Source organism: Ursus maritimus, unplaced genomic scaffold (genome assembly GCF_017311325.1).
Source record: "Ursus maritimus isolate PB19 unplaced genomic scaffold, ASM1731132v1 scaffold_22, whole genome shotgun sequence".
Taxonomy (NCBI): Eukaryota; Metazoa; Chordata; class Mammalia; order Carnivora; family Ursidae; genus Ursus; species Ursus maritimus.
The window spans coordinates 22,286,218-22,312,286 of NW_024424675.1; the positions used below are offsets into that span (position 1 = coordinate 22,286,218).

The following is a 26,069-nucleotide window of genomic DNA, read 5'->3' on the forward strand; positions in this document are numbered from 1 at the left end:
TCATCCCTCAGAACTCTCCAGCCCCATCTTTTCCAGCTTTCCACCTCCTTGGATCTGTGATCCGGAATTCCTTGAAAATATGCCCTCAAATCTCAGGCCTGCAGGCCTTTGCACCTGGTCTTCCCTCTACCTGGTGCTTCCTCCCATCCCCTTCCCTCTGATGTTGCCCCTTCCCTGCCCAACTCTACTAGGGCTGTGGCCAGATGAAAGCAGTCCCTGAGGGAGGGAAAGGGGAGAGTGGGGAAGAGACAGCAACTCTCAGAGCTGCAATTTTCTCATTCAAACCAATAAGAAAAAGACAATAGGAAAAGGGACTCTTCAAGATCAAAGACGGGGATGGAACAATACGCAAACACTCTGGAAACTAGGAAATGGCTTGTTAGCATCCAGTGATTGCTAGAGAGTTCCTGAGGTGCTCGCCTAGGCAGCTCCTTGTTTCCAAGTCCCCTAACCTCTACCCTCCTCAGACCTAGGCCACTGGAGGTAAACAGAGGAGATAAATGGAAGAGGAGAGGATGGAGAAGGGAGCGGTGAAGAAAAGAAGGCAGAAGGAAGTGCAGTGGGGTGGAGATGAGAGGCAGAAAGCGTGTGGCTCAGGCCCCACGCCTCTGAGGAAGGAAGGAGAGGGTGACCTGGGATGCTCTCCCCTCCCCTCCCCCTCTTCCCTGGGGAGCTGCCCCCATCCGGCCGCAGCCCTGGCGGGGTGGGGGAGGGACGGGGGCGGCGCCGAGGGGAATGAATAATTGAAGTAGAGGGAGGAGGAAGAAGAAGAGAGGAGGAAGAGGAGGAGGCGGGAGCCTCCCGCACAGGGTCCTCCCCACTCCGCACCCCACCCCCTCCGCCGCCCGGAAGTCGCTCCCCGCCTCCTGCTCCGCCAACATGGCCGCGAAGTCGGATGGAGCGGCGGCCGCGGCCGGCCCGGGGCCGGAGGGGGCGGCCGGAGGAGCCCGGAGTGGTGCGGGCGGGCACGGGGAGGAGGCGACTGCGGCGGCCGGGGGCCCCGGAGTGACCGGGGCGGGGGGCTCGGGGCCGCGCTACGAGCTGCGGGACTGCTGCTGGGTGCTGTGCGCGCTGCTCGTGTTCTTCTCCGACGGCGCCACGGACCTGTGGCTGGCGGCCTCCTACTACCTGCACGGTCAGCGCACCTACTTCGGCCTCACGTTGCTATTCGTGCTCCTGCCCTCGCTGGTCGTGCAGCTGCTCAGCTTCCGCTGGTTCGTCTACGATTACTCGGATCCCGCGGGCGCCCCGGGACCCGCCGTCAGCACCAAGGACAGCGTCCCCGGCGGGCCCTCCATCAGCACCAAGGACAGCGCCACCGCCTTCCGGACCAAAGAAGTCAGCCCCCAGCTGGGTCCCGGGCCCGCGCCCTCCTCGGCCAGCGCCTACCGCCGCCGCTGCTGCCGCCTCTGCGTCTGGCTGCTGCAGACCCTCGTCCACCTCCTGCAGCTCGGCCAGGTCTGGAGGTAGGAGAAGCGCAGGTGGAGGGAGCTGAGCTTGAGGAGTGGGGGTGGCAAGGGGCTACCTGCCGCCCCAGCCCTACTCTGACCTCTCCAGGCCCCCCTTGCATCCTGACCTCCGCCCCGCCCCACCCTATTGCAGCTCTGATCTCTTCTCTGCCCGCTTCTCTCTGACCTCTGCCCTCAAACTCTGACCAACCCCCGTGCCATCCTCTCTGATCTGGCCATTGAGGGAGGAAGGGATGGGGCAAGAAGAGAGAGAAAGTGATCCTCAGGGGTGTGAATGAGGAGGGCCTGGGGCTGAAGGGGGTGTGTGAAGCTTGGAACAGGGCCCCAGGTCTTCCTCCAGCCTTGACCCACTCCTCTGCCTGAATGCCAAGCCTCAGCTTAGGAAAGATCTCAGAAGTCCTTCCTTGCTCTCAAAAGATTCTGTTTGGAATTGCAGTCCATTCCCAACCTCCCAGGAGAAACAGAATTGGAGGCAGCTAAATGAATATCCCGCCCAAACTTTTGGACTTCTGGTTAAGGAAGTGCCAGACCCTGCTGAGAAGCTGTCTGGCTTCTTCTGTTTCCTAGGACTCCCCCAGTGTCTCCCCCACCCCAACAGGGCTGAAGGAATTTGGGATCTTCGATCTGAGATTAGACGGCCACTAGCTGTCATTTAATCCCAGGGCAGTAAAACAAAACTGAGGCTTTCTATGAGCAGCCCACTTCCAGGCTGTCTGCTGAGCTGAGCTAATTGGTGACAGGGGGAATTCTGAACCTGGGGTTCCCCTTGAATCAGAATTGCTCTGGTAGCTTAGGCTGTACTGTGCACTGCCAGAAGGAATTTGCCCACTATGTGATCTTAGATAAACCTCCCTCCAAGCCTTAGTTTCCTCACCTGTGAAATGAGGGAGAATCCCTACTTATCTCCTCTTACTGTTCTACCATTACATTTTCTTACCTGTTGGGATGGTTGGTCAGGTGAGAGGAGGTTTGTGTGAAGGTCTGGCAGACTGTAATGTATTTTAGGAACATACTAAATCATCATGATCACAGATGTGGGGAAAGCATGGAAAAAGTCAAAGTCACTATAGAGATGTAAAGGGTGATTACTGCTGTTGTTATATTTATTCTGCTACTTGTTAACACATTCTGCCTAACTCAGAAGATTCAGTACTGGGCGAGGGTTGGAAACAGGACTCCCAGGGTTTGTCCCAGCTGCTCACTTGCTGTGTCACCGTTGTTGTGTTGCTGAGTTTCTCTCTGCCTTGGTTTCCCCATCCATGCCTTGCTGAGATGATGTGTGTATTCCATTTAGCTTGCCCTGGGGGAATACGGAGGTGGAGCTCTATCCACACAAGGTGGTGTTATTATTATTAGCTTGACACATAAAAATATTCATGTCTACATCCAGGAACTAATCTGCATTTATCATTCTGTGCCCGAGTGGACAGATGGTGATAGATATTTTTAGATTCTGAAATGGTAACTTCCTATTCTTGGTAGCCAAAGCTTCATCCCCCTTTCCCTTTAGCCTAAAGTGGGCCAGCTGCCCCTCAACTCACTGGGTACCTCAAACCCCCTCCTTCCCTTGTTCTGAATCTACTTACAAGAAACAAATACTTCCTTCTTGAACATAAACTGAGCTTCCCTCAAACAGGGAAAAAAATGGCCATGGGGATGGGGGTGGAGGTCTCAGGGGAGTGGCTGGAGATGGCTGAGGGTCCATGGAGCTCCATAGCTTCCCAGATAAAAGGGCTATTTCCACTCTCCCCAGTTGTAAAGTGAGGGCGTTGGGATGAGATGATTTTGCAGGGATGACAAACTAATGGCCCAGGGGTTGAATATGGCATACAGAAGTGTCTTATGTGGCTTGTATAGTATTTCAAAAATCCAGAGGTCTAGCTTCTCCTGGAAAATAAAAAAGAAATCTAGCAGTATGGAGCCTGTAGCAATTTAGACAGGGTATATATTTGTTTCAGTTTGTCCAGTTTCATTCCCTTTGATCACATATGGACCATTTCACTTAGGCATTAGGGGTGTGAGAGCCCTAATTTATAGTTCTATAACAATTAGTTTATGAAGCATTCACTTTGTGCCAAGCCTGTTGGTTGCTTTTTTACCTGTTTCATCTGCTGCGTCCCTCCTAATACTCCTGGGATGTGGTTGTATTGTTATTCCTACTTAACAGCTGAGGGAATGGAGGCTCAGAAAGGGGGCATCCTTGCCCAAGGTCACACAGCTAAGGAGTAGAAGAGCTGGGACTCAGGACTCTCTGCCTTCAAAGCCCAAGTTCAATTTATCCACCCTGCAGTTCTGCCACTAAAGTGTCCCCCAGGCTCAAAGAATTATGAGTCTGAGATCCCAAGATTCCAGGAGATAGGAAGTCAGAGCTTCTGCTGCACTGAGATAAGAATGTGAAAGGAGGGGGAGGGATTTGAACATTGTGGGCGAGGATGAGGAGAAAGTGTGTATTGTGGTGAAAGTGCTGGACTGGGGGTGTGGATCAGGAAACCCATGACTCCATCAGGGTTTGTAACTAGCTTGCTAGGTGACCTTGGGTGAGACTCTTCCCATCTCTGGGCCTCAATTTCCCTGTATGTGAAATGAGAATATCAGATCCGATGACCTTAGGAGCTTCCCCTTTCTGGAATTCTGACTCTGGGACTGGCTATCAGAGCTAAAGCCTCTGGACCCCTGTCCCTAAAGCTCTGGATTCTAAAATGGCTGAGGTTCTGGCTACATGGAAGAAAACCCAGACAAGATAGAAGCCACGGGGCTGGCATTCCTAGAAATTAAGCAATGTTGGCATATGTTTGCTTACCACGTGAAATGTTCCCACAATGAACATGTTCACTGTTCAGCCGGCCTTGGTGCAGATGTTCTGAGTGCTGGAACCTGGAGTAATGAAGAAGGAGAGGTGTGTCTGAGCCCTACAGGATCCAAGCTGGGAGACTAGCCAGCCCACCTTCTGATCCCACACCCGCACTTCTGAATAAAATAATTTGAATTATAAAAATAGCTTTCAACTTCTCTAACTTAAACAACGCTGAATCAAAAGTCTGAGTCCTCGGAGGAGCTAGATAACACAGACCTGGCAGCACACGGGTTCAGCTGATAAGGCTGGATTCTGTTCCCAAACAACCCTGTGAAATGGGTGTCATTATTATTATTTTAAACACAAAATGGGTCTCTGAGGAGGCAGAGGGGGGGAAGGAATTCATGGATGCTGTGTGCCCACCTCGTCCCAACAAGCCCGAGGTGAGGTCTCCAGACACTGGATCTCGTTCTCCCCTGAAACCTCTCCTCTTTGGCCATTGATATACCCCATCAGACAAGAAAATGAGGCTCAGAGAAGTCAAGTAACTCGTCCAAGGTCATCCACTGAGGAAGTGGGGGGAAGGGAGGTGCCAACCCAGCTTTTTCCAGCTCTCAAGCCCAAGCCCTGTCTCTGGCACCCCACATGGGCTGCATGGGAGGCTCTCAGAGCAGTGGCCCCACACAAAGACGGATCCCTGAGAAAATCAACCCTTTGGTGGGACATGAAGCTGGCTGTGAGCTGGACAGCAACCTGTGTTTTCATCCCTCCCCAACCCTAACCCTCGCAGCTGTTAAGCCACTCAGGGTTGTTAAGCCAATTAAAGTCCTAACCCTGTCTTCTCTGACCCTGTGAGCAGCAGAGAGGCAAACCGTGAATCCTGCTTTCCCTAATCTTGAACTCACTGGGCCAAGCTTTGCCCAGATAAGCATAGTTTGCTAAGCCAATTAGTGGGAGATGATCTGGCATGGGATTCCTCTGAGGCTGTCAGGATCTGGGGACCCAAAATGGGGAGGGAGGCAGGCAGGCCTTTAGAGGGAAGGCCTTACTTCTAACCACTCCCTCTCTGCCCCAGCACTTCTCCCTCCACCTCCTCACAAACCTGCACTTGAGAGAAGTTCTGAAATGAATCAGTGACCAGCTGGGTTTGAAAGTCAGCTTCTGGGTCTTCTCTCTGGGAAGCTATATTCTTGGCTTAATGGTTAGGAGTATGGACTCTGGATTCAAATGTCCTCAGTTCACTTCCTATATGTGGTGGTGACAAGCTATATAATCTCTCGGTGCCTGAGTTGTGCCTTTGTCATCTAGGGGCCATAATAGTACCACCTCTTGAGTTGTTTCTAGCTTTCATCTGATAATGTGTACCCAGGATTTAGCAAAGGACTGGTCGCACTGTTCAGTATTCAGGACGCTTGGAGTGAGTAGTGCCATCAGCCTGGTCTTTGTTCCCTGTGGAAGATTTGTTCACTTCGCACATGGCCAAGGAGGGGGCAGGAGGGCAAGAGGGCCTCGAAGCTACCTGTTCATTTCATCTGTAGTCATACATTCCACAAATATATGGAGCACCTGCTGTATACCAGGCACTGTGCTACATGCTGGGAATAGAGTGGTGACTAAGACAAAGGCCCTGCTCTCACGACGATCCATAGTCTAACGGGGGGAACCAATAAACCAGTACAATCAAATATAATATATATTGTAAATATAATACGAAATCTAACGGGTCAACTGGTAAGTGCCATGGATAAAGTGAAACAGCGCAGGGGGCTACGGAGTCCCAGGGAGGAGGCTGTGGCCCTTTGAGGAAAGGTGGTCTGGGCAGGGCCCTGCCAGGAGGTGGCATGTGGGCAGAGGACTGAATGAGGTGACGGTGAGCTATGTGGAGGCCTTGGGAAGGATGCCCAAGGCAGAGGGAAAGAGAAGGAGCAAGAAGGCCTGTATGGCCGAAGCAGAGAGTCAGGGGAAGTGGAGGAGACCATGGTGGACAGGCTGGCTGGGGCTGGATCACGCAGGGCTTCATAGGCCTCGGGAGGACTAGGGCTTTCACTCTGCGTGAAGTGGGAGCCCCAGAGGATTTGAGCAGGGGAGGAATAGGGTCTTGGCTTCTGTTTTACAACGTGCACGCTGGCTGCTGGAAAAGAGAGTGGCGGGAGGCCAGGGTAAGCCTGGAGACCCAGGAGGACGCTGCTCCGTGATCCAGGTGAGGGAGGACGGGGGCTGGACCACAGTAGTAGCCGCAGGGGTAGAGGTCTGTTTCAGGCACAGTGGACAGGGTATCTGTCCTTCTTTTGTCATTTTCCCCACGGGGGCCAGAATGTTAATGACTAAGAACTCGGACTTTGGAATCAGCCCTATGCATCCTGCGTCTGCCACTTTCTGGGATTTGGGACAAATGGCATAACTTGTCCATGCCTTGATTTTCTCATCTGCAAAATGGACATTCTAATGATAGTACATTTCCCATGTGGCTTGAGGGGGTAATTAAATTAAATAATGTATACGTAGTGTTTAGCACAGCGCCTAGAACACAGGAAGTGTGCAATTCTCTTCAGCCTTTACTATTTGTATTATTCTTTATAAAACGGGTCAGGGATTGGATTCCATAGTGGTTTTCAAACGCTTTCACTGCCTTCGCACCATCGTTTCAACCTGAAATCTCTGAGTTTCTCATTTCTGATATTTCGGTTACCTATCTAGGATTTTGTTTTGACTGTACCACAGCTGAAACATGTTTATAACCCCCAACCCCCCCCCTCCCCGAACTCGATGATTATCCTCAAGGTTCCTCCCTGTTCTGACTTTGCAGGGTGTTGGGCCCAGCGCCCCCTGTTTGATCTATAAAGACCACACAGGAGAAGCCCTGTGGGGAGGATGGAGGGCTGCCAGGAAATGGCTTTGAACCTAGGCAGCTGGGGCGCAGGTCCCTAGGGAGGGGAAGGAGGATGGGTTGGGATCCACTCTGGCCTCTCCATTCACCACCCTGCCTTTGTTAGGGTCTTGAAATTCCTCCCCTGGGAAATCCTATCAGCCTCCAGTTCCCCCCTCCCCACCCCACTCCACCCCATCCCGCCTCCACCTGCAGCCGGAAGGATATTTCGAATGCTCAGATCTGACCTTGCCACCACTCTGGACCCAGAGGGCCAGCCTAGGCTCCCCTCTGCCCCTTGAGCAGGTCCAGATGTTTTAGCTTGGCATCGGAGCCCTTGGCCTCTTGCCCTTTGTCTCCTCACTGCTCCAGCGCTCTAAAAACCAAGCCACACACTTTTTCCCTTCATGCCTGCGAGCCGCTGCCTGTGGTCCTTCTAGCAACACCCTGTCCCATTCTCCTCCAGTGAAATTCTGCACATCCTTCAAAGCCAAGCTCAAATGCTACCTATTCTGAGAAGCTTTCCCTGAACAAACCCGTTGTGCCCTCAGCCCTTCAGCCCCCACCTCCCACTCCCTCAGTCCAGCCAGTTGTTGTTTTTAAAGTGGAAATTGTTTAGTTGTCTTGTCTGTTTATAAAGGAACGATAGGCTCTTGTTGAAACTTCGGGCGACACAGAAAAGGTATAAAGAAGACTCCTCTCCCCTCATTATCTGGGGGGGGGGTGCACAGAGGTGGGGTTATGGAGATTTCCACTTACTAATTAGATAGTTCTTGTACTGCTAAAAGATTTCCTTTTGTTTATAATTAACCAAGAAATACAAGCATATATTCACCTGCTTTTAAAAAGTCAGATATTATTGAAAATTTTAGTTACATTTATAGAAACTTCAATGAGATCGTTCTTTTTCACCACAATTCTGTCAAGTAGGGGGTCTGGCAATAAAGAACAAGGACTGTGGAGCTCAACCTCTGGCTCTGCCACGTGTGAGCCGTATGACCTTGGGCAAGTCACTTCACCTCTGTCAGTTTCCTCATCTGTGAGATGGGAGGATAATGTCCCATGGCTAGCAGGTAGCCACTGTGAAGGCTTACCGATAAATATAAGGAACATACTTTGCAAAGGACTCAGCATATCATAAGTGCTCAATTAGCATGAGCTAGCGTTATGGGCCCATCCTACAGATGTGGAAATTACAGCACAAAGAGGTCACAGCCTCCCAGTTAGTAAGTAGCAGAGCTGGGGTTTAAAGGGATGCAGTCAGGTTCCCAAGCCCACATGTGTGACCACCAAGCAACCCTGTCCTCCGCTAGTTCAGTGTATTCCTACAACACAATCAATCACATATTGCTTTGGGAAGAGGAAAAAAAATCAGATATTTTTCAAATTTGATTTGAATATAAAGTACCCCCTGTTAACAGGCTGGGTTCTTCCTCTCAGACTTTCCCTCTAGGCACAATTACTCAGTCCTCTTCAGCCCCACAGCCCTGATGGTGTTCTGTTGTGATCGCCTGCCCACCTTCCTGGTTTTCCTACCAGATTACAAGCCTTTGGAGAGCTGAGGCCTTGCCCTTTCTTTTCTCTGGTCCCCACGGTGACTGGCCTCTGTTGCTGTTGGGGACCCTGCACCTGGCCAGCTTTGGTGAGGTCCCTCGCAGTTACTAGAACAGGAGTCTGTTGAAGCAGGCTTTGTATCCGTGGCTGATGTGGGGGGGTGCAAAGGCAGTGTGGGACCCCAGGGCAGTTGTGGGCACGGCTGGGGTCTGCTAGGCCTCCATCTGCAGCCTTCCACACTGGCAGTGGACAAATGCAGGCTAAAGGCAATGCATTTATATTTGTATGAGATGTGGGAGGAACAGCGCCGGGGCTAGGTTCCCAGGAGGATGCTGGTGTGGCCACCGGGCTGGCTTACAAGCCGGATCTAGTATGTGCTCAGTAAATGTTCATGTGAACCAAATGGTGTCTTTGAAATCAGAATCTTCAGCAGGACACTTCCCTGCCTGAGGTTCAGTTACCCCACCTGTCAAGTCCAGTTAGGGGCCCAAGAACACTGGCTGAGTTCCCTCGGACTCAGACGCGAGGGCAGGTAGCAGAGAGCGTGGGGTGCTGGTGGGCTCATGGCTCCAGGACTTCCTCGTTGTGTGACCCCGGGCACATGGCCTCAGCAGCCAGAGCTCTAGCGTCATCTGTGAAATGGGGATGGTGATAATACCCACCTGTTAAGGTTCTTGTAAACACGTCCCTAGATGATGTAAATGCACAGGACTTTCACAGACTCGATGCTCAGAAGGTACTTACTGCTCTCACTGTTCTTGTTGGCCCAGGGAGAGCCCACCGCACTTACGTAGTCACAAGACAGCAGGTGGAGGAGGGGCCTCAGGGTCATCCACAGACAGTCTTTCAAGGAAGGAGACTAGCTCCAGAGATAGTGTGAGGACAGATGACAACCCAAGGTCCAAGGGAGGCAGACTCTGTTTGAATAGGAGCAAGACATCTAGAACAATCATCAGGACAATCACTCTGTCCCCCGCTGCCCTGGACAGAGTAGGCTGTTCCTGAGGCTGGGAACTCCTTGGGGCCACACGCGTGCAGCCGGAAGTGGCTGACTTTGGCAGGGAAGCTGTAGCTTTGGAGGGTAAACTACATGATCTGTAAAGCCCCTTACAGTTTTAAGACTCTGTGGATCGAAGTTGGGGGCTTTACGAGGCTTAGCTGCCATACCATGGGTTGCACATCCGTGGCCTGTGGGCAAATCCAGCCTGAGGTTGTGTTTGTTTGGCCCACGCAGTACTTTTTCCCTACTGCTCGATGAAACTTTTTATTATGGGAAACTTTTATTTATTTTTATTTTTATTTTTTTAAAGATTTTATTTATTTATTTGACAGAGAGAGACAGCCAGCGAGAGAGGGAACACAAGCAGGGGGAGTGAAAGAGGAAGAAGCAGGCTTCCAGCGGAGGAGCCTGATGTGGGGCTCGATCCCATAACGCCGGGATCACGCCCTGAGCCGAAGGCAGACGCTTAACAACTGTGCTACCCAGGCGCCCCTATTATGGGAAACTTTTAAATATACAAAAGTAGAGACAACAGGATAATGATCCCCCTTGTGCGACCACCCTGCTTCAACAATTCACTCCTGGCCAATCTTGCTTTATCTGGGCCAGCGGCATCCAATGGAACTTTCTGCTGTGATGGAAATGCTCAATGCCTCCACTGTTCAGTACAGTAGCCACTAGCCAGGCATGACTATTGAGCATTTGAAGTGTGCCTAGTGTGACTGAGAAGCTGAATTTTAAATTGTATTTAATTTTGATGAATTTAAATTTGAATAGCCATGTGTGGCGAGTGTAGGACACGTCGATGTTGGAGACCATAGGTCTAGACCCCACCCCATTTCTTTCCCTTCCATGTTATTTTGAAGTCAATCTCAGACATCATATCACTGCATCTATAAATATTTCAGTACATCTCTAAAGAGACAGACTTTGGGTGCCTGGGTGGCTCAGTCGGTTGGGCATCTATCTGGGGCTCAGGTCATGATCCCAGAGTCCTAGGATCGGAGCCCTGCATTGAGCTCCCTGCTGGAGGGGAGTCTGCTTCTCCCTCTGCCCTTCCCCCTGCTCATGCCCTCTCCCTCTCCCTCTCTCTCAAATAAATAAATAAAATCTTTAAAAAAAATAAATAAAAAGACCTTTAAAAAGTATAACTAAAATACGTTATACCATTACTACACCTTTAAAAAGGAATAATAATTTCTCAAAAATTCATATGGTAGGGGCGCCTGGGTGGCTCGGTCAGTTAAGCATCCAACTCTTGATTTCAGCTCAGGTCATGATCTCAGGGTTGTGAGATCGAGCCCCAAGTCAGGGTCTGTGCTGGGCATGGAACCAGCTTGGGATTCTCTTTCTCCCCCTCCCTCTGCCCCTTCCCCATCCTCTATCCCTTTCTTAAAAAAAATAAAATAAAAATAAATAAAAATTCATATGGTGTTTTAAAAAATGAGTTGCCAGTATTTCCAAATTGGAATTTTTTTTTGCACAAATATTCTAATTTCCATCTATTCTTTAAAAATTGAAATTCCATCCACACTGGGCTCAACATTCTCCAGGGCAGCAATCAGCTAGAGCTTCTCTGCTTTCTAGCCAAGGCACCCATCTCTCCTTCCCCAGAGTACCCCATAATAACAGCTTGGCCTCTCTACCTTCTAGGGGCTCACAGGCCAGGGACAGATAGAAGTGGCACTTTTTGCCCTCCTTGGTCTCCAAGTACTTTCAGATGCCACCAGGAGACTGGATCAAACCCCCTTCCCCCACTGGCTCATGCCCTGCCTCACAGGGACAACTCCGCCCAGGGATATCAGGAAAAGAGAGAAGCAGGGGTGGGGGGTGGGGGAGCAACGAGCCCTGGGCTAGAATATGGGGTACTGGGCTTTAATATCTGCTCTGCACCCATTTCACAGATAGGGAAAGTGAGACCCAGAGAGAGGAGGAGATCTGGCTGCATTCATGCAGTGAAGGGAAAAGGAGGTGGGAACCCAGTCCCAGATGCTTTGCTGGAGAGGGGCTGCCTGCTTCCGGGCTGAGTGAAAAGAAGAGCTGGTGGCAGTGGGTGGGAGGGGAGAGGGTCTCAGCTTTTCAGCCGGAGCCTAAAATTAGTGGCAGGGAAATGTTTGGCCTTAGCCCAGCAAAAAAAGAGGTGCCGTGACTTCGTAGAGGGCTGCTAAGGAGGAGGGAAACAGCCCAGCTCTCAGCACTGCACGAAATGGGAGCCAAACGTGTAAAATCACATTCTTTTCTGACATTTATGACTCATTTGGCTGCCAACCCCAGGAAGGTCCTATTTTGCATCCTTACAGGAGAGCTCAGCATTGAGGGATAGACAGATGGGAAGGGAGCCTCAAGGCCATTCCCTACAAGAGCTTCCTGGGCCCCCTTGCAGGTAACGGGGAGGGGAGTCCAGTTTTTCCCAGAGGACCCACGGACTGCATCTGGGTCCTCAGGGCCTGACTCAGCTTGATTTGCGCCCTGTGGTGAAATGGGGGAGTCACTGTTCCTGATTTGAGATGCAGCTGTGATGCTTCTGGCTTTTGACCTTGGGTGAGTCACTTCTCCAAATGCCTGCTACTTGCCTCTGGAGTCCATGCCCTTCTGGGGGGCCATACTCACCTCTCACCTGTAACTGGGCTCCCACCTTGCCCCCTTGCTTCTCCCCACTCTGTTCCCCACAGAGTGCTCCCTCTAAAAGGCAGAAGTTCTAGCTAGTTCTACCATTGCTCCCATTGCTCCCATTGCTCCCTTGTTTAAAACCTCTCCATGGCTCCCCATTATTCTTATGATAAAGGCCAAAGGCTTCACTATGGCCCCCTCACGTCTCACTTTCTCGCCTCCTTCTCTGAGCTACAGCCATTCTGACCATCTACTGTTTCCTCGCCACTCAGGACCTTTCCCCATGTTGTTCCTCCACCGGAAATTCCCTACCCTCCCTCCTTCATTGGGTTAATTCCTGTGCCTGCTTCAGATCACGGCTCAGCAGCCCCCTCCTGCAGAAGCTTTCCCTGCCTGCCACGCCTCTGCCAGCAGGGCCAGGCCCGGGCTTCCTCAGTGCTAGAGCACAGCCCTGTTTGGAGCATGTCTGGAACCCATGGAATGTTCGTCATTACCAGTTTACATGCTGATCTAAACAGTGTCCAGGTCTCCTCCTGGGGCCACACCAGGTGGGCTGGGTCTGTCTAGCTCACCACCAGCCCTTTCAGCACAGTTCTTGGCACATAGTAGGTTCTTTAAAATGCTGGGTGAATCAATGTCAAATAAACCTCCTCTTTTCTGAGACTCAGTTTCCTCATCTGGAAAATGGGGATCATGTCCCCAAAACCCCCAGGGTTGCAGTGAGGATTTTAGCCAAGTATGTTCAGAAGGCCTTTCAATGAGTGGCCGTTGTTTTCAGGGGAAGGACAAAGACCCCCCCAAAGAAGACCCTGCCCTAGGAATTTTCCCCAAAGGAACTTCTCTGACCCTCTGCCTCCTGGGGACAGATTCAATGAGCAGCTGGGAAGGCCAGTCCAGGAGCAGGTCTCAGGCCTACCAGGAACTAAACTGGAAGCCCTGAGGCCTCCTCTCCCTGCTTAGTTCTGAGTCAGACAACTCCTCAAACTTCCCGCTGGTCGCTGGTCGAGTGCCCGCCACTGGGCTAGGAATTTTATGCCTATCACCACTTTCTGATTTCATAGCTACCCCATAAAGTGGGCATTGAGCCGAGGGGTTCAAAGCAGGAAGCAGCTTGCCCAAGAATACACAGACAGTAAATGTTGGATCTAGAATCTGAACCCAGGTCTCCCTGACTCCCAAGCTTGGGTCCTTTCCCTCTGCACTTGACCGCCTTTACTTGGGGGAGCTTATAAAGCAGAGTTTATAAAGTACATTCACACATTCACTCATTCAAGAAACAAATATATGTTGAACAGTAACTCTATGCCAGGCCCTAGGAGCATAGCAGAAAACAGGACAACCAGGGTCCCCAGACCGTCAGAGAGACAGACAACAAATACAGAAGTGAGAAATTAGACCATTTCAGGTTGTGATATGTGTTAATTAAGAAAAGAAAGCAGGGTGACAGGACGGAAAGTGGCCAGAGGGGCGTGTAGAAGTGTTTTGGAAGGGAGGTGAGGGGGATCTGGGAAGGCCTCCCTGAGGAAGTGACACTGAGCTGAGACGAAAAGAATGAGAATTTGCCAGGCATGGGTGAAGCTCCTTCTAGGCAGAGCCCTGAGGCTGGAATGGGCTTGAGATATTCGGGAAACAGCTGGACACTCATGAGAGGGGGAAGGTGGAGGGAGACGAGGTCCTGGAGGTGGACACTGGCTCTCACTAGGCTTCAAAGGTCGTGGTGAGGAGTTTACTCTAAGGCATGGCACGACCTGATCTAGGATTTTACAGGATCCCCCCAGGCAGCTGTGTGAAGAAGCAGCTCGGGGAGGGCAAGGAAGGAAGGAGACCAGGGAGGAGGGAGGCCGGAGGCCGCCCCGGCTCGGCTTGGAGTTCAGTGGCCGGTGCCAGAGTGGTGCCACCTGGTGGAGGGAAGGACTTGGATTCAGGACAACTGCTACCAGAACTGAATGGGTGGGGCGAGGGGCCTGATGGAAACCCCTGTCCGTAGGCAAGTGTCCAGTTACTAGGGCTCATTTTTCAGAAGACCCAAGGCTCCCAGAGGACTTGGACTTCCCCAGAAAGTCCAGTGAAGGATTGAGCCTGGGTCCCCTGACTCCAACAACTACGGTCACCCCTCCTCCTGTTTTCTCCGAACCAATGCCATGCCAGGTAAAGCTTTCAGGTCTGTCCCCATCCAACTCTTCCCTGGCGGCCAAACTGCACACCTGCCAGGGAACCCAACCACCTTCTCCGAGGCAGGGGCCCATGGAGGGCCAAGTCTGAGTCCTAGGTCTGGCACTAACTGGCTGTGGGACGTTATACAAGCCCCACTCCCTTCCTGGCTCTCAGTTTCTTCGTCTGTAAAATGAGGATAGGAATAGTGCCTACCTCAAAGACTGGCTGTGAGGAATGGACATTCTGTATAACAAGGCTTAGCATACGGTTAGCGCTCAATAAATGTGAGCTATTATCATCCTTAGTCACACCTGCACACTGTCCCCCTACAGACCCACAGAACAGTAAGGGGCTCAGCTCTTTGCAGTTCCTGCTCCTTCTGGCCAGCCCTGCCTGCCCCGAGCCACCTGCTCCCCTTCCAGAGTCTGCAGGCCTGGCCCGTGGGGGAGACAGGAGAGCTGGCCGTGCAGGGGGGCGGTTCCTGGATGGAGCCCGAGTGCAGGAGCCGCTGGAAGCTGCTGTGTTTTTGGCCCGGAGCTGTGAGGGGGAGTGGAAAGGGGCGAGAACACACACTCAGAAACGCCGAGACCGACAGATGGAGGAGCTGAGGATGTGAGAGACGCAGACAGACAGAAAGAGACCTAGAGTCGGGGGAGAGGAGGAGCAGGCAGGGGAGGATGGCAGGAAAGCTGGCAGTCATGCCAAGCCACGAGCTGAGCAACAGACCACCAGATGGACCAGGCAGCCAAGACACTGGAAGACAGACAGACGGACCAATAGGCCTACCCAGAATTCTAGAGACAGACAGACAAACAGAAAAGCAGGCCCAGTATCCAAAGGGACAGATAAGCTATCCTGACATCCAACAGGCAGACAGACCCAGGTTCCCAGCCTTTAAGAGCAGACAGACAGGCTGACCCAGGACCCTAGGGTCGGTCTGACTAACAGACATAGTATTTGAGAGACAACATGACCTGTAGTCCGAGGGATAGACAGGTGGACGGACCCAGGGTCCCAGGGCAAGACTGACTGACAGACAGATTGACAGATAAACAAATAAATAGGCTAACCCCGTGTTCAAGAGACAGACACAACAACAGGCCGACTGAGCCACAGACAGAGACAGTGACCCAGACCCAGAAGTGAGGGCAGACGAAAGGACGGGTCCAAGCTGGCCGTCTGCATGGAGATGGAGGCCCAGACCAGAAATCCTGACTCGTCCTGGAGACTCCAGCTGACACAAGAACCAAAACCAAGGGGGAGACAGGGCGACCCAGGCACTGGGTCCAGAAGCTTCCTGGCTTCTCAGGGACATGAGATCCCTTCCTCCTTCCTTCTACCCATTACAGAGGAGCAGCCCCCCCCCCCAGGTCTGGGGACAAAGGCGACCGGACCCGGGGAACAAGGAATGAGCTCCGTCCATTTCTTGACCCTGCTGCCTACTCTCAGAGGCAACGGGGGTCAGAAGAGGTAGCTTTCTGGATGCCTGAGTAAGAGGTTTCACACCCTACCTGCCGCCTTTTCTCTTCCCTAGAGTCGTGTGGTTTTTTTGCCCCCAACCCCATCTTCAACAACACACATTTATCTGCTCTTCCAATTTCCTCCTGGACATGCTTCTCTGAGCACAAGACAGGCAGTCAGCAAATTAGATCCAAAATAGACCCCTGAGCATCTGCTCCCACACACGGTAAAGCGGGTGGTGGTAAACCTGTTAGGTCTGGTTCACACAGGCCTCGGGTAGTTGAAGTCAGTGTTGTGGGGGGCCCAACCAGGCTAAGAAGTATCAGGGAAGCCTTCCTGGAGGAGGAAGGATAGAAATGAGTCAGTGAGGACAGGAGTTGCCCACGAGGTGTCCTGGCAGTAAGCCAACTCAGGCAGAGGAGCCCCGGGGCCTCCAAGGTCTGGAGAAAGACACAGGCAAACGCTCTCTCACCTTTTTCATTCAACAAATATTTACTGAGTGCCTACTACATGCACGGATGCTGAGGGGACAGGGGTGACCAAGGCAGACTGAGTCCCTACCCTCATAGGGCCGTAGTGGTAAAACAGAAAATCAATGTGTACGTTAATAAGATTGATAACGTATGTTCCCAAGAAGACCCTACGGGACAGTGCGGCAGATGAGAGTGGTTTGGTGAGGGCAGAGGGCCCACGTGGGACAGGTGACCCGGGGGGGGGGGCGCTCTGAGAAGGTGACATGGGAGCCGCGGAGGAACTAGCCACAGGAGGGTGTTGGGGGAAGGGCCTTCCAGGCAGAGCAAGTAGCAAGTGCAAAGGTCCTGAGTCAGGAACGTTAGGCTGGGTTCGAGGAACCTCCAGGGCAGCTGGAGGGCCGGCACCAAATGAGGCAGTGGCTCGAGATGAGGAAATAAGCAGGGCCAGATGGTGTAGGGCCCGCAAGCCAAGGGAAAACCCTTGGACTTTATTCCAAGTGTGAGGGGAGGCCCTTGGAAGGTTTTGAGAAGGGGAATGACATGATCTGACTGGTTTTTAAAGGATCCCACCTGTTGCCACGTGGAGAATGGACTACAGGGGGGCAGGAGTGGATACGGGGAACCCACCGAGAAGGTAAAAGATGGTGGTGGTCTGGACCAGAGTGGAGAGAATGGATGCACTGGAGATGCCTTTTGTTAGAGACCAATTGTACCCCACCCCCAGGTGGGATTCCTTTCTCTGAGATGAGGCATCCTTCTCTGTGGGTGGTATTGGTCCCATTTGTGGTGAAAATCAACTTCTTCCAACTTCCCGTCAACTAGAGTGAAATAGGGTGGACTTCCTGGAGGAGGTTTCAAGAGAGGCTGCTTGGTGATCAGGAGGAGCCCGAGGGCCTCCACCTAGCCTGTACTCCCTCTCTCTACGTGCACGCCCCGCCTACTGTACAAATTATTTTCAAACCCATCACCTCACAACAAAGAGGAAAATGAGGCTCAGAGAAGCAAAGAGACCACCCAAGGCCACACAGCATGCAGGTCAGGGCTGGGAAGCAAATCCGCAAGTCCAGCATTTTGCCATCTTGCCTTTCGGAACCCCGCCCCAGGGGCTGTGACACAGGCAGGATGGTGAGTGCTGGCCCCTTCTTAAAGAAGGTAAAACTGAGGCACGGGGAAATTAGGTTACATGTCCTGGGCAGGGCTGTTTTAAAACCTTTGTGGGCCCCATATCTATCAAGCATATTAAAATGCAGCCACATCAAACACCAAATGTAAATTATATATAACCAGATAAAAGCCAAATTGCAGTCGACTGGCTGATATCATGTTCTGTTTTGCAGACATTTAATTAAACATTTATTAATTTTGATTCTGCAGTTTTTCCCTGTGTTTTAGAGCCAATTTTTTTTCCAGGCCTCCAACGTTTTCCTAGGCCCGTGAAAACCTCGCAGGCCCTTGGCAACGAGCATTTAGTGCCGGCTGGAAGGAACAGGCACGGTTTTGGGTCCTGTTGCCAAAAGAGTCAGTGAGGTTGAACCCAGGTCCTCTCATCCCCAGACTGTGCCGGACTCTTCTACGCTGCCCAACGCCACATTTTTGGGATTCAGAGGCCTCCTTTCTTCCCCTCCCCTTCCCCACTTGGCCCACAGCAGCCCTGGCCTGGGTGAGCCCTTTGTCTGTGGTTATCTGGGGCAAGGGGCCTTGGGAGCTGGCAGAGGAGGGGGCAGGAGTGGCGGGGAGGTGGGCAGGCAGCCTGTCAGGTGGTGATGGATACTGGCCCGGCCAGGGCCTCCCTCATGCTGACCTGGGCCAGGAAACAGATGGTCCTCCAGCCTGAGAGAAACTTCCAGGGTGTCGCCCTCCCCCCAACTCCCCAGGCCCCTTCACATTGGACCAGCTGGTCTCTCCTTTCTGTTCAAAGCCAGAGCCACAGGAATGGAGAAGAGAATAGGTCTGGGGGAAGATAGAGGCTGGAAAAGGTGGTCTGTGGTTCTGGGCCCCCAGAAGCCCTACAGGTCGTCCTGGTCTCTCTCCCGTAGCCCCCCACCCCTGGCCATCTCCGCCTCTGCTCTCTGCCCCTCCTCGGTGCCCTGCCTTAGTTCAGCCTTTCAGCTCAGGCCTGGACCAAACCCCAGCCTCTCCTGGCTTTCCTCCAAGCCAGCCTCCAGAGCGAGCTTTCTAAGCCAGCAAGCTGATCACACATCCCCTGACTGTGGGATAGAATTCAGATTTAAAATAAAATATGAACTCTTCAGTCCAGAATTTGATGCCCTTCACAATTCTAGTCTTCCTGTGCCCCTTCCAGTGAAAAGCCACCCCTCCAGGCCCAGCAAACCACTATCCATTCCCCTAAAAGGCCACGCCCTCTCATGTCTCTATGTCTTGGCGTCGGCTGATTCTTCCACCTGGAATGCCCTTTTGCCTCCTGTGTGCCTTCTAATCCTACCCATGCTTTAAAGCTGAGATCAAATGTTTCTTCCTCTGGGAAGTCTTCCCTGATCTCCTCCCCACTCCAGCTAAAGTTGCCCATCTCTTCTCCGGGTTCCACAGCATCTTAGAGCATCTACTTCAGATGGTATCTTGTCCCGGTCCCATGGGAGTGTGAGATACTTAAGAGCACAGGACCTGGCATATAACAAGTGATCAAAATATATTTGGTAGTGAATGAATGATTTGGGCTGCAGGGATCCTTGTGTGGGGGGAAGTCAGGGGCCTAGAGAATGGAAAGTACAGGGAAACAAATTTCTGTGCATCAAAAGAAACACAATCGAGTTTTGGAGGTGCTCAGAAGGCAAAGGCTCTGCCTCAAGACGTAAGGACTCCCCATCCTGGGGAGCGTGCAAGCGGAAGGAGTAAACACACGGGGCTAGGATTTGCCGAAGGAATTCCAGCATGGGATGGGAGAGTTAGACGGAGGGGCCTTTGCTTTTGTTGATTCTGCTTCTGAGGGAACAGCGCTCTTACCCTTCCCAGCTGCTGGTCCCACACTGTGTCATGTTGAGGGTGTGTCTACACCACTGATCGGTGCTAGGAAGACCCAGGGATGGGGAGGAGGGCCCTCAATGGACTGTTTCTGGCCATGTTTTAGGGAGGAGAGTTTGAGTCCCAGAACGTTAGCTCTAAAAGGATTTCCGGAGTCATCAAGCCCATCCTTCTTGTTGGCAGTTAGAGAAACTGAGGCCCAGTGAGGGCCACACCATTGCTATGCCTGGGATACTCAGTCTGGGAAACTCTGGGTATCCATTGATCCCAAATTCCAGGGAGTACCGTGATTCCTCTCCTGGGCTGGCAACACACAGTTGAATACAGTTGGTCCCCAGGTTCCCAAACAACACCTTAAAAATGCCAGCACTTCACATCTGGGCATAGACCCCCAAATACCTGGTTCTCCAATCTCAGATTCAAGTAATAGGATCACTGAATCTGTGTTGGGATTTTCTTCCCTGATTTCTGGGGAGACAACTTCTAGAGGAGTGCTCTCTGGTTTCAGCAAAGCGTGTGCCTGCTCCATGAATCATAGAATTTGGGGGTTGGGGGCGTAGATCTGGGTGGCAGACTCCTTCTCATCCTACATGGGCACTGCACTTTATAGGGACAGAGCATTTTCAAATCCATTTCATCCTCACAGCCACTTTGGAAGGGATTCACTAGGGCTCAGAGAGGGTTTGGCTCAAAAGCACACAGTAAATTAGAAGCAAAGTCAGCACTTGAACTCAGGACTTCAGAATCCCTTCCATACCCGCTCATGGGTGACCAGAGTTCCATTCAATTAAAACAAACTTGCAATCATGCCTGCATTCACTCTTCGAGCCAACACGGATGGAGCACCTGCTGTGTGCTAAGAACTGAGGGTACAGCAGTTATCAGGCTGACCTAGTCATCCTCACAGAGTTCACAGTCTGGGGGAGACAGCTGCATACCCAGGCAGTCACAGCCCACTGTGGGTTAGACAGAAGCCTGTCTGGAGAGGTCCCTAACCCAGGTGGAAAGTGATCTTTTCCTGGGAAAGGTCACGTTTAAAAGCTGAGCCATGGAAGAAAAGCAGGAGTTATAGGGGTGGGGCTGGAGTGGAGTTGGAGGACAGGGAACAGCAGAGGGAACAGCAGGTGCAAAAGCCCAGCAATGAGGGAGAACACCAGGAGCCGGGGTCTGTGGCCTGTGCAGAGCAGCTAGAGCCATGAAGTTTGGTGGGAGAAAGGGCTCAAGAGGAAGCAGCCAAGTCTCACCTGCCAGGGGACCTATGAGCAGCTTCCCTGTGCCCTGTGGGGGAAGACCTGGGCACTTAGAGGTGGGCTTGGGGAACAGGCAGGGAGGCTGGGGGTTGGCACCAGGGACTGTTCCTGAAAGAACCAGGCTGCCTGGGTTTGAACCCTGGTTCCACTGCTTTCTAGTTGTGTTACCTTGGACAGGTGGCAACCTCTCTGGGTCTCAAGTTTCCTCATCTGTCAGGTGAGGACAATAACGGGGCTAACCTCAGTGCACTGTAAGGGGTCAGGAACCCTGCAAAGAAAGCAGGCCCCAGAGCAGGGAATGATGATGAGAATGCTGAATTAAGGGCTTACTTTATGCCAGTGCTTTAAGCTAATGAGCCCATTTGGAGTTCCCCGACGATCACAGCCCCGGAGCTGGTTCTACAGCCGAGGACACAGGCTCTGTGCGGCGCAGCGCGCGACGACACACTGCCCCCCCGCCCCTGGCGCTCGCTCGCCCGCGGGCTGGGGGCGGCTTGAGAGCCGCGAGCGGGCTGAGCGCGCGGGGGCTGAGCACGGCGGGGACTGAGCACGGCGTCCCTCCCGCAGGTACCTGCGCGCCATGTACCTGGGGCTGCAGAGCCGCTGGCGCGGGGAGAGGCTGCGGCGCCACTTCTACTGGCGGATGTTGTTCGAGAGCGCGGACGTGAGCATGCTGCGCCTGCTGGAGACCTTCCTGCGCAGCGCGCCGCAGCTCGTGCTGCAGCTCAGCCTCCTGGTGCACCACGGAGGCGAGCCCGACCTGCTGCCCGGTGAGCTCCGCCCTCCCACCCGCCCCTCGCCCCGGGGCTCGCTCCTCTTCCGCAGTCCGCTGCAGGGGCCCCCCTACTCCGGCCCCCTCGCTGTCGGGGATTTGGAGGCCCCACCCCCGCTACTCTCACCGCCCTCCCGGCCTCTGCAGATCCCCGTGGCCCCTCCAGCGGCCCACTTAACCCTTCGAGTCCGAGGGGCCTGCTCCCTCCACCTCCTTTCCTCCCTTTGGGACCCCTGGGTGCTCCCCGATCTCACCCTCCTCCCTCCCCCTTGCCAGGGCAGAGAGGACCCCATTTCTGCTAAGTCCAAAGAGGCCCTTGACCCCATCACCACACCTCAGACCCCGCCCTTCATTCCCCAAACTGTCCTGATCCCAGGTTGCGTCCCCCGGGGACACCCCTGACTCCCGGACCTGCTCAGTCACCCTCAGTCTCCAGAGAGCCTGTTCATCTACCCTCTCACTGGTCTTTACTCCCTGGGGACTCCTCCCAGGCTTATTCCTGGTCCCCCTGCACTTGCCCCCAACCTTGCCCCTCCCCTAACTCCGACAGACCAGGCCAACCCCTTCCCTGTCAGAGAAACAGCCCCCCCAAAGCTCCTCCCACCCAGACACTGTCCATCCCACCTTCAATGACCCGGAAGATTCTATCACCACCTCTCAGGCCCCTCAGGACCCCTTGCCCAGGATACTGGGACCCAATCAAAACTTCCCACCGCAGATGTCTTCCCATGCCCTCAGCTGTGCTCAGCTTGGGTACCCCTCCCCACACCCTAGCTTCACCCTGGGGGCCTATAGCTACTAACAGTCCCCTCTTGGCTCCTCCATGCCCTAATCATGACTCCCCCCCCAACTCTTCACCTTCTTTTTCGCTCCCAGAATCCTGGACCTTAATTTCCCACCCTCCCACCAAGACCCCTGAACCCTGACATCCCTATTCTAGAGACTTGGCCCCGACCTTATGAAGACCAAAGTCACCCACCTTCCCTCTTCCTTTATGCTCCTGCGCCTGCAGGAGTACCAGCCCCATCCGCTCTCCCTGCTCCCATCATTGCTCTGGAAGACCGCCCACCCAGACCCTCCCCACAGCCGTCCTGATTTATAGACCCTTCCCGCCCGCCTCCTCAGAACCCAGCTCCTGACCCAGCACCCTCCCCCCTCCCCAGAACCCCCTCACCCAGACCCACCCCTAACCCAGCCCACCCTGCCCTCACCCTGTCTCTGCAGCCCTGTCCACCTCTGCCTCACTTGTGTCCCTGGCCTGGACGCTGGCCTCCTACCAGAAGGTGCTGCGGGACTCGCGGGACGACAAGCGGCCCCTGTCCTACAAGGGCGCCGTGGCCCAGGTGCTATGGCACCTGTTCACCATCGCGGCTCGCAGTCTGGCCTTCGCGCTCTTCGCCAGCGTCTACAAGCTCTACTTCGGCATCTTCATCGTGGCCCACTGGTGCGTCATGACCTTCTGGGTCATCCAGGGCGAGACGGACTTCTGCATGTCCAAGTGGGAGGAGATCATCTACAACATGGTGGTGGGCATCATCTACGTCTTCTGCTGGTTCAACGTCAAGGAGGGCCGCAGCCGCCGCCGCATGGCCCTCTACTACTGCATCGTGCTGCTGGAGAACGCCGCGCTCACGGGCTTCTGGTACTCCAGCCGCAACTTCTCCACCGACTTCCGCTCGCTCATCCTGGTCTGCGTGGTGGCCTCCAGCTTCGCGCTGGGCATCTTCTTCATGTGCGTCTACTACTGCCTCCTGCACCCCAACGGGCCCATGCTGGGTCCCCAGACGCCTGGCTGCATCTGCCCGGAGACCCCCGGACCCTGTGGCCCACCCGCCGACGCTGTCACAAGTCCCCCAAGGTCCCTGCCGAGGACTACAGGCGCAGAGCGGGATGGGGCCCCGGTGGGGGGCGAGCGCGCAGGGACCCCCACGCCACCTGTCTTCCAGGTGCGGCCTGGCGTGCCCCCCACCCCAGTGGCTCGTCCTTTGCGGACAGAAGGGCCTGTCATTCGGATTGACCTGCCCCGGAAGAAGTACCCTGCCTGGGATGCTCATTTTATTGACCGCCGGCTCCGGAAGACCATTCTGGCGCTGGAGTACTCCTCTCCGGCCACGCCTCGGTTGCAGTACCGGAGCGTGGGGACCGCCCAGGAGCTGCTGGAGTATGAGACCACGGTGTAGGCCAGTCTCCCACGGAAAGAGGGACAGGCTTGGCTGACCCCACATCAACCACAGTGTTGAGCCCAGAATTTCAGGGCCACCCAGCTAAAAGGGGTGTGGATCTGTTGGTCCCAGGGTAGAGTGGCCCACCATTGGGTTCTTTCAGGGGAGGGGACAGCCTTGTGGAGGCCCCAGCCCTAGGCCCTGTTTTCAGCCCTGTGGCCCATTTCCTAAACTCCCCTGAACTAGGGCCCAGGGAATCAACTGGTGCTACACTCCTCATTAGCTCCCCCACTTTCATGAAGGCCTCCATACCACGTCTGGTGCCGGGGGCACCCCACCCTCTGCCCTGCCTGGAGTCACCCACATGTCGCACCTGGCGGACCTGCCAGAGACAGGCCACTGTCTGGGGTCCATGACCCAGGCCCTGTGCTCCTTGGGGGTGTGGGGGGTGGGCTGCTTCTCTGGGGAGAGGAGATCTCTGAGAAGGATGGAGGAGGCCGTGGAAGATGTGAGGGGAGGTGGGAGCGTCTGGTGGACAAGGTTGGTACAGTTCCTGTGGGGTCTGAGGTCCGGAGCCTGGGCAAGAGGGGAATTAAAGGAGGGAGTTGGGGTGGGCTGGGGAGTTGGGGCGGGGGCTGACAGGGCTGCAGCTGGACAGGAGGAAGAACCCCGAGGCAACTGAGGGGTCTAGGCCGGCAGAGGCGTGAAGGGACAGCAGGTGTGGGGGAGGGGAACCCTCAATTCACTGCATAGAGAATGTTCCCAAAGTGACCTCCTCAGGAGACACCCTTTGTTGTGGGCTCTGTTGCGGATGAGGGTCCAGACCCCTCAGGTGAAATGTTTCCAGGAGCCATTCTTTGTTCTAGACGAGTATCTAGAGCGCTTCTTCTAGATAAAGGTCTTGAATACAACAGATAAAATGTCTAGGAAGATACTCTGGGCTCAATTATACATGAGGTTCTAGCACATTCAGCAGAGGAAACTGTTCCAGAGAGACATTCTCATGCTGGGTTAAGTTTTGGCACACTTAGCTGATAAAATGTCCAGGGAGTCACTCTGCTCTGGATTCTGTGATGAGGGTGAAGGCCCTGCTATTCTGCTCTGAGAGATTCTAGCTCCTCCCATGGGGGTGGGGGAGGGGGCTCTAGAACCCCATGTGAGTGGAATATTCTAGGAACGGTTACTCCAGTTCTAGATTTCTGGGGTTTATAGGAGTTCTATGCCCCATCCACCTTGGTCCACAGTCATCTTCCCCCGAGGAAATTGTCCTCACAACCCTTGAGACATTTCAACTGCCAGCTGGTTTCCAGCTGAAAAAAATTAGCTCTGGGGACACGACATAAATCTTGGCTCTCTGCCACGCTGCAGAGGCAGCTCCCTGGGATAGCAGCTGGAAAACTGGCTTGTTTCGCTTCCAATATGACAAATCTCTAGGACCTCTAGTCTATTCCCGAACATCCTGGGGTGCCCATGGGACCCCTTGCCCATGGCCCCTCCTTTCTGTCTGCGACAGCCAGTCCTGGATAGGGTTGGGAAGGATGGGAGCAAAGAAGCGGGCAGTTCTGTGGGGTGAGGGAACAGAGCCTCTAAACAGAGCTTGGAGCCACCCCCCCATGTCCCTACTCCCCCATGCCAACTAAGGAGCGTTCCCTACAAGGGCACAACAGGCAATATTAAGGACAGCTGCAGACCTGGGCTGGGGGTGAGGAGGCCCATGAGAATCCTAGACTATGCAAATTAGAGCAACACTTTGCCCTCTCTGGTTCAGCCTCCCTTGGGTGACAAACGCAGAAACTGAGGCCCAGTGTGGCAGCTAGTCTCACGGGTCCCAGAATCCTGCTGTCCCATCAGATAGTAATTGGTGATAGTGCATTTACTGAGGATACAAGGAGAGGGCCACATTCAGGGTGCAGGGTGACCCCAAAGGCAAAGAGGACAGGACTGTCCACATACACATATATACAAGCACACATCACACCTGTAACACAAGTCACCTCACCGCCCCAGCACGCAGCAACTGCATAGACATCCACACGGGCCCAGATGGTGTGTGCATCCCTCCCGCCAACACACAAAGAATGCTTTTACTACTTTCTTTGTTCTACTTCCCCAACCCCTCAGAAGCCTCAAGAACCAGGCCTGAGGTGATGGGTGGTGGAGGAGGTCCGGGGCTGACCCAGGCCCCCTCTAGTGGGTTCACCCAGACACCTTTTCTTCTGCCCAAATCTATCTCCAGAGACCCAATTCCATGGCCAGTTACGCATTAAATCCCTTTGTCAGGTGACAACACTGGGGAAGAAGACCCAGGTCCTGCTGACCACTTCTCCCCCAAACTCGCTCCTGCCGGTGGCAGCTCTCCAAGAGTGCTCTTGGCAACCCAGCTTACAGAGGAGGAAACTGAGGCTCAGAGAAGTGACATCAGGGTCAGCCTTGGCAAGTTATTTTACTCCCCAGCGTCCTCGAATGGCCCATCTGGCTGCCCCATTAGCCAGCATTCCAGAAGGAAAAGTTAAGTTCCCTGGGAG

At 53.7% G+C, this 26,069-nt stretch overlaps 1 protein-coding gene and 1 long non-coding RNA gene across 2 annotated transcripts; one reads left to right on the forward strand and one right to left on the reverse strand.

The window, feature by feature from the left end:
- The first annotated feature begins 879 nt into the window (after window positions 1–879).
- Window positions 880–23,562, forward strand: XKR7 (XK related 7). The gene is made up of 3 exons (XM_040638135.1): window positions 880–1,466; window positions 21,178–21,380; window positions 22,607–23,562. Exons 1-3 carry the CDS (start codon window positions 880–882, stop codon window positions 23,560–23,562), a joined length of 1,746 nt encoding a protein of 581 aa, XP_040494069.1.
- LOC121104589 lies at window positions 2,530–21,329 on the reverse strand. The gene is made up of 4 exons (XR_005836914.1): window positions 21,197–21,329; window positions 9,346–9,600; window positions 4,270–4,343; window positions 2,530–2,769 (listed from the first exon to the last, which is right to left on the reverse strand). It is a non-coding gene; the product is annotated as an uncharacterized LOC121104589 (long non-coding RNA).
- Window positions 23,563–26,069: the final 2,507 nt, after the last annotated feature.

Coding starts and splice junctions, on each gene's coding strand:
- XKR7 (XM_040638135.1), top strand. CDS start 880: ATGGCCGCGAAGTCGGATGGAGCGGCGGCCGCGGCCGGCCCGGGGCCG. Junction 1,467..21,177: donor CAGCTCGGCCAGGTCTGGAG/GTAGGAGAAGCG, acceptor TCCCTCCCGCAG/GTACCTGCGCGCCATGTACC. Junction 21,381..22,606: donor CGAGCCCGACCTGCTGCCCG/GTGAGCTCCGCC, acceptor CTGTCTCTGCAG/CCCTGTCCACCTCTGCCTCA.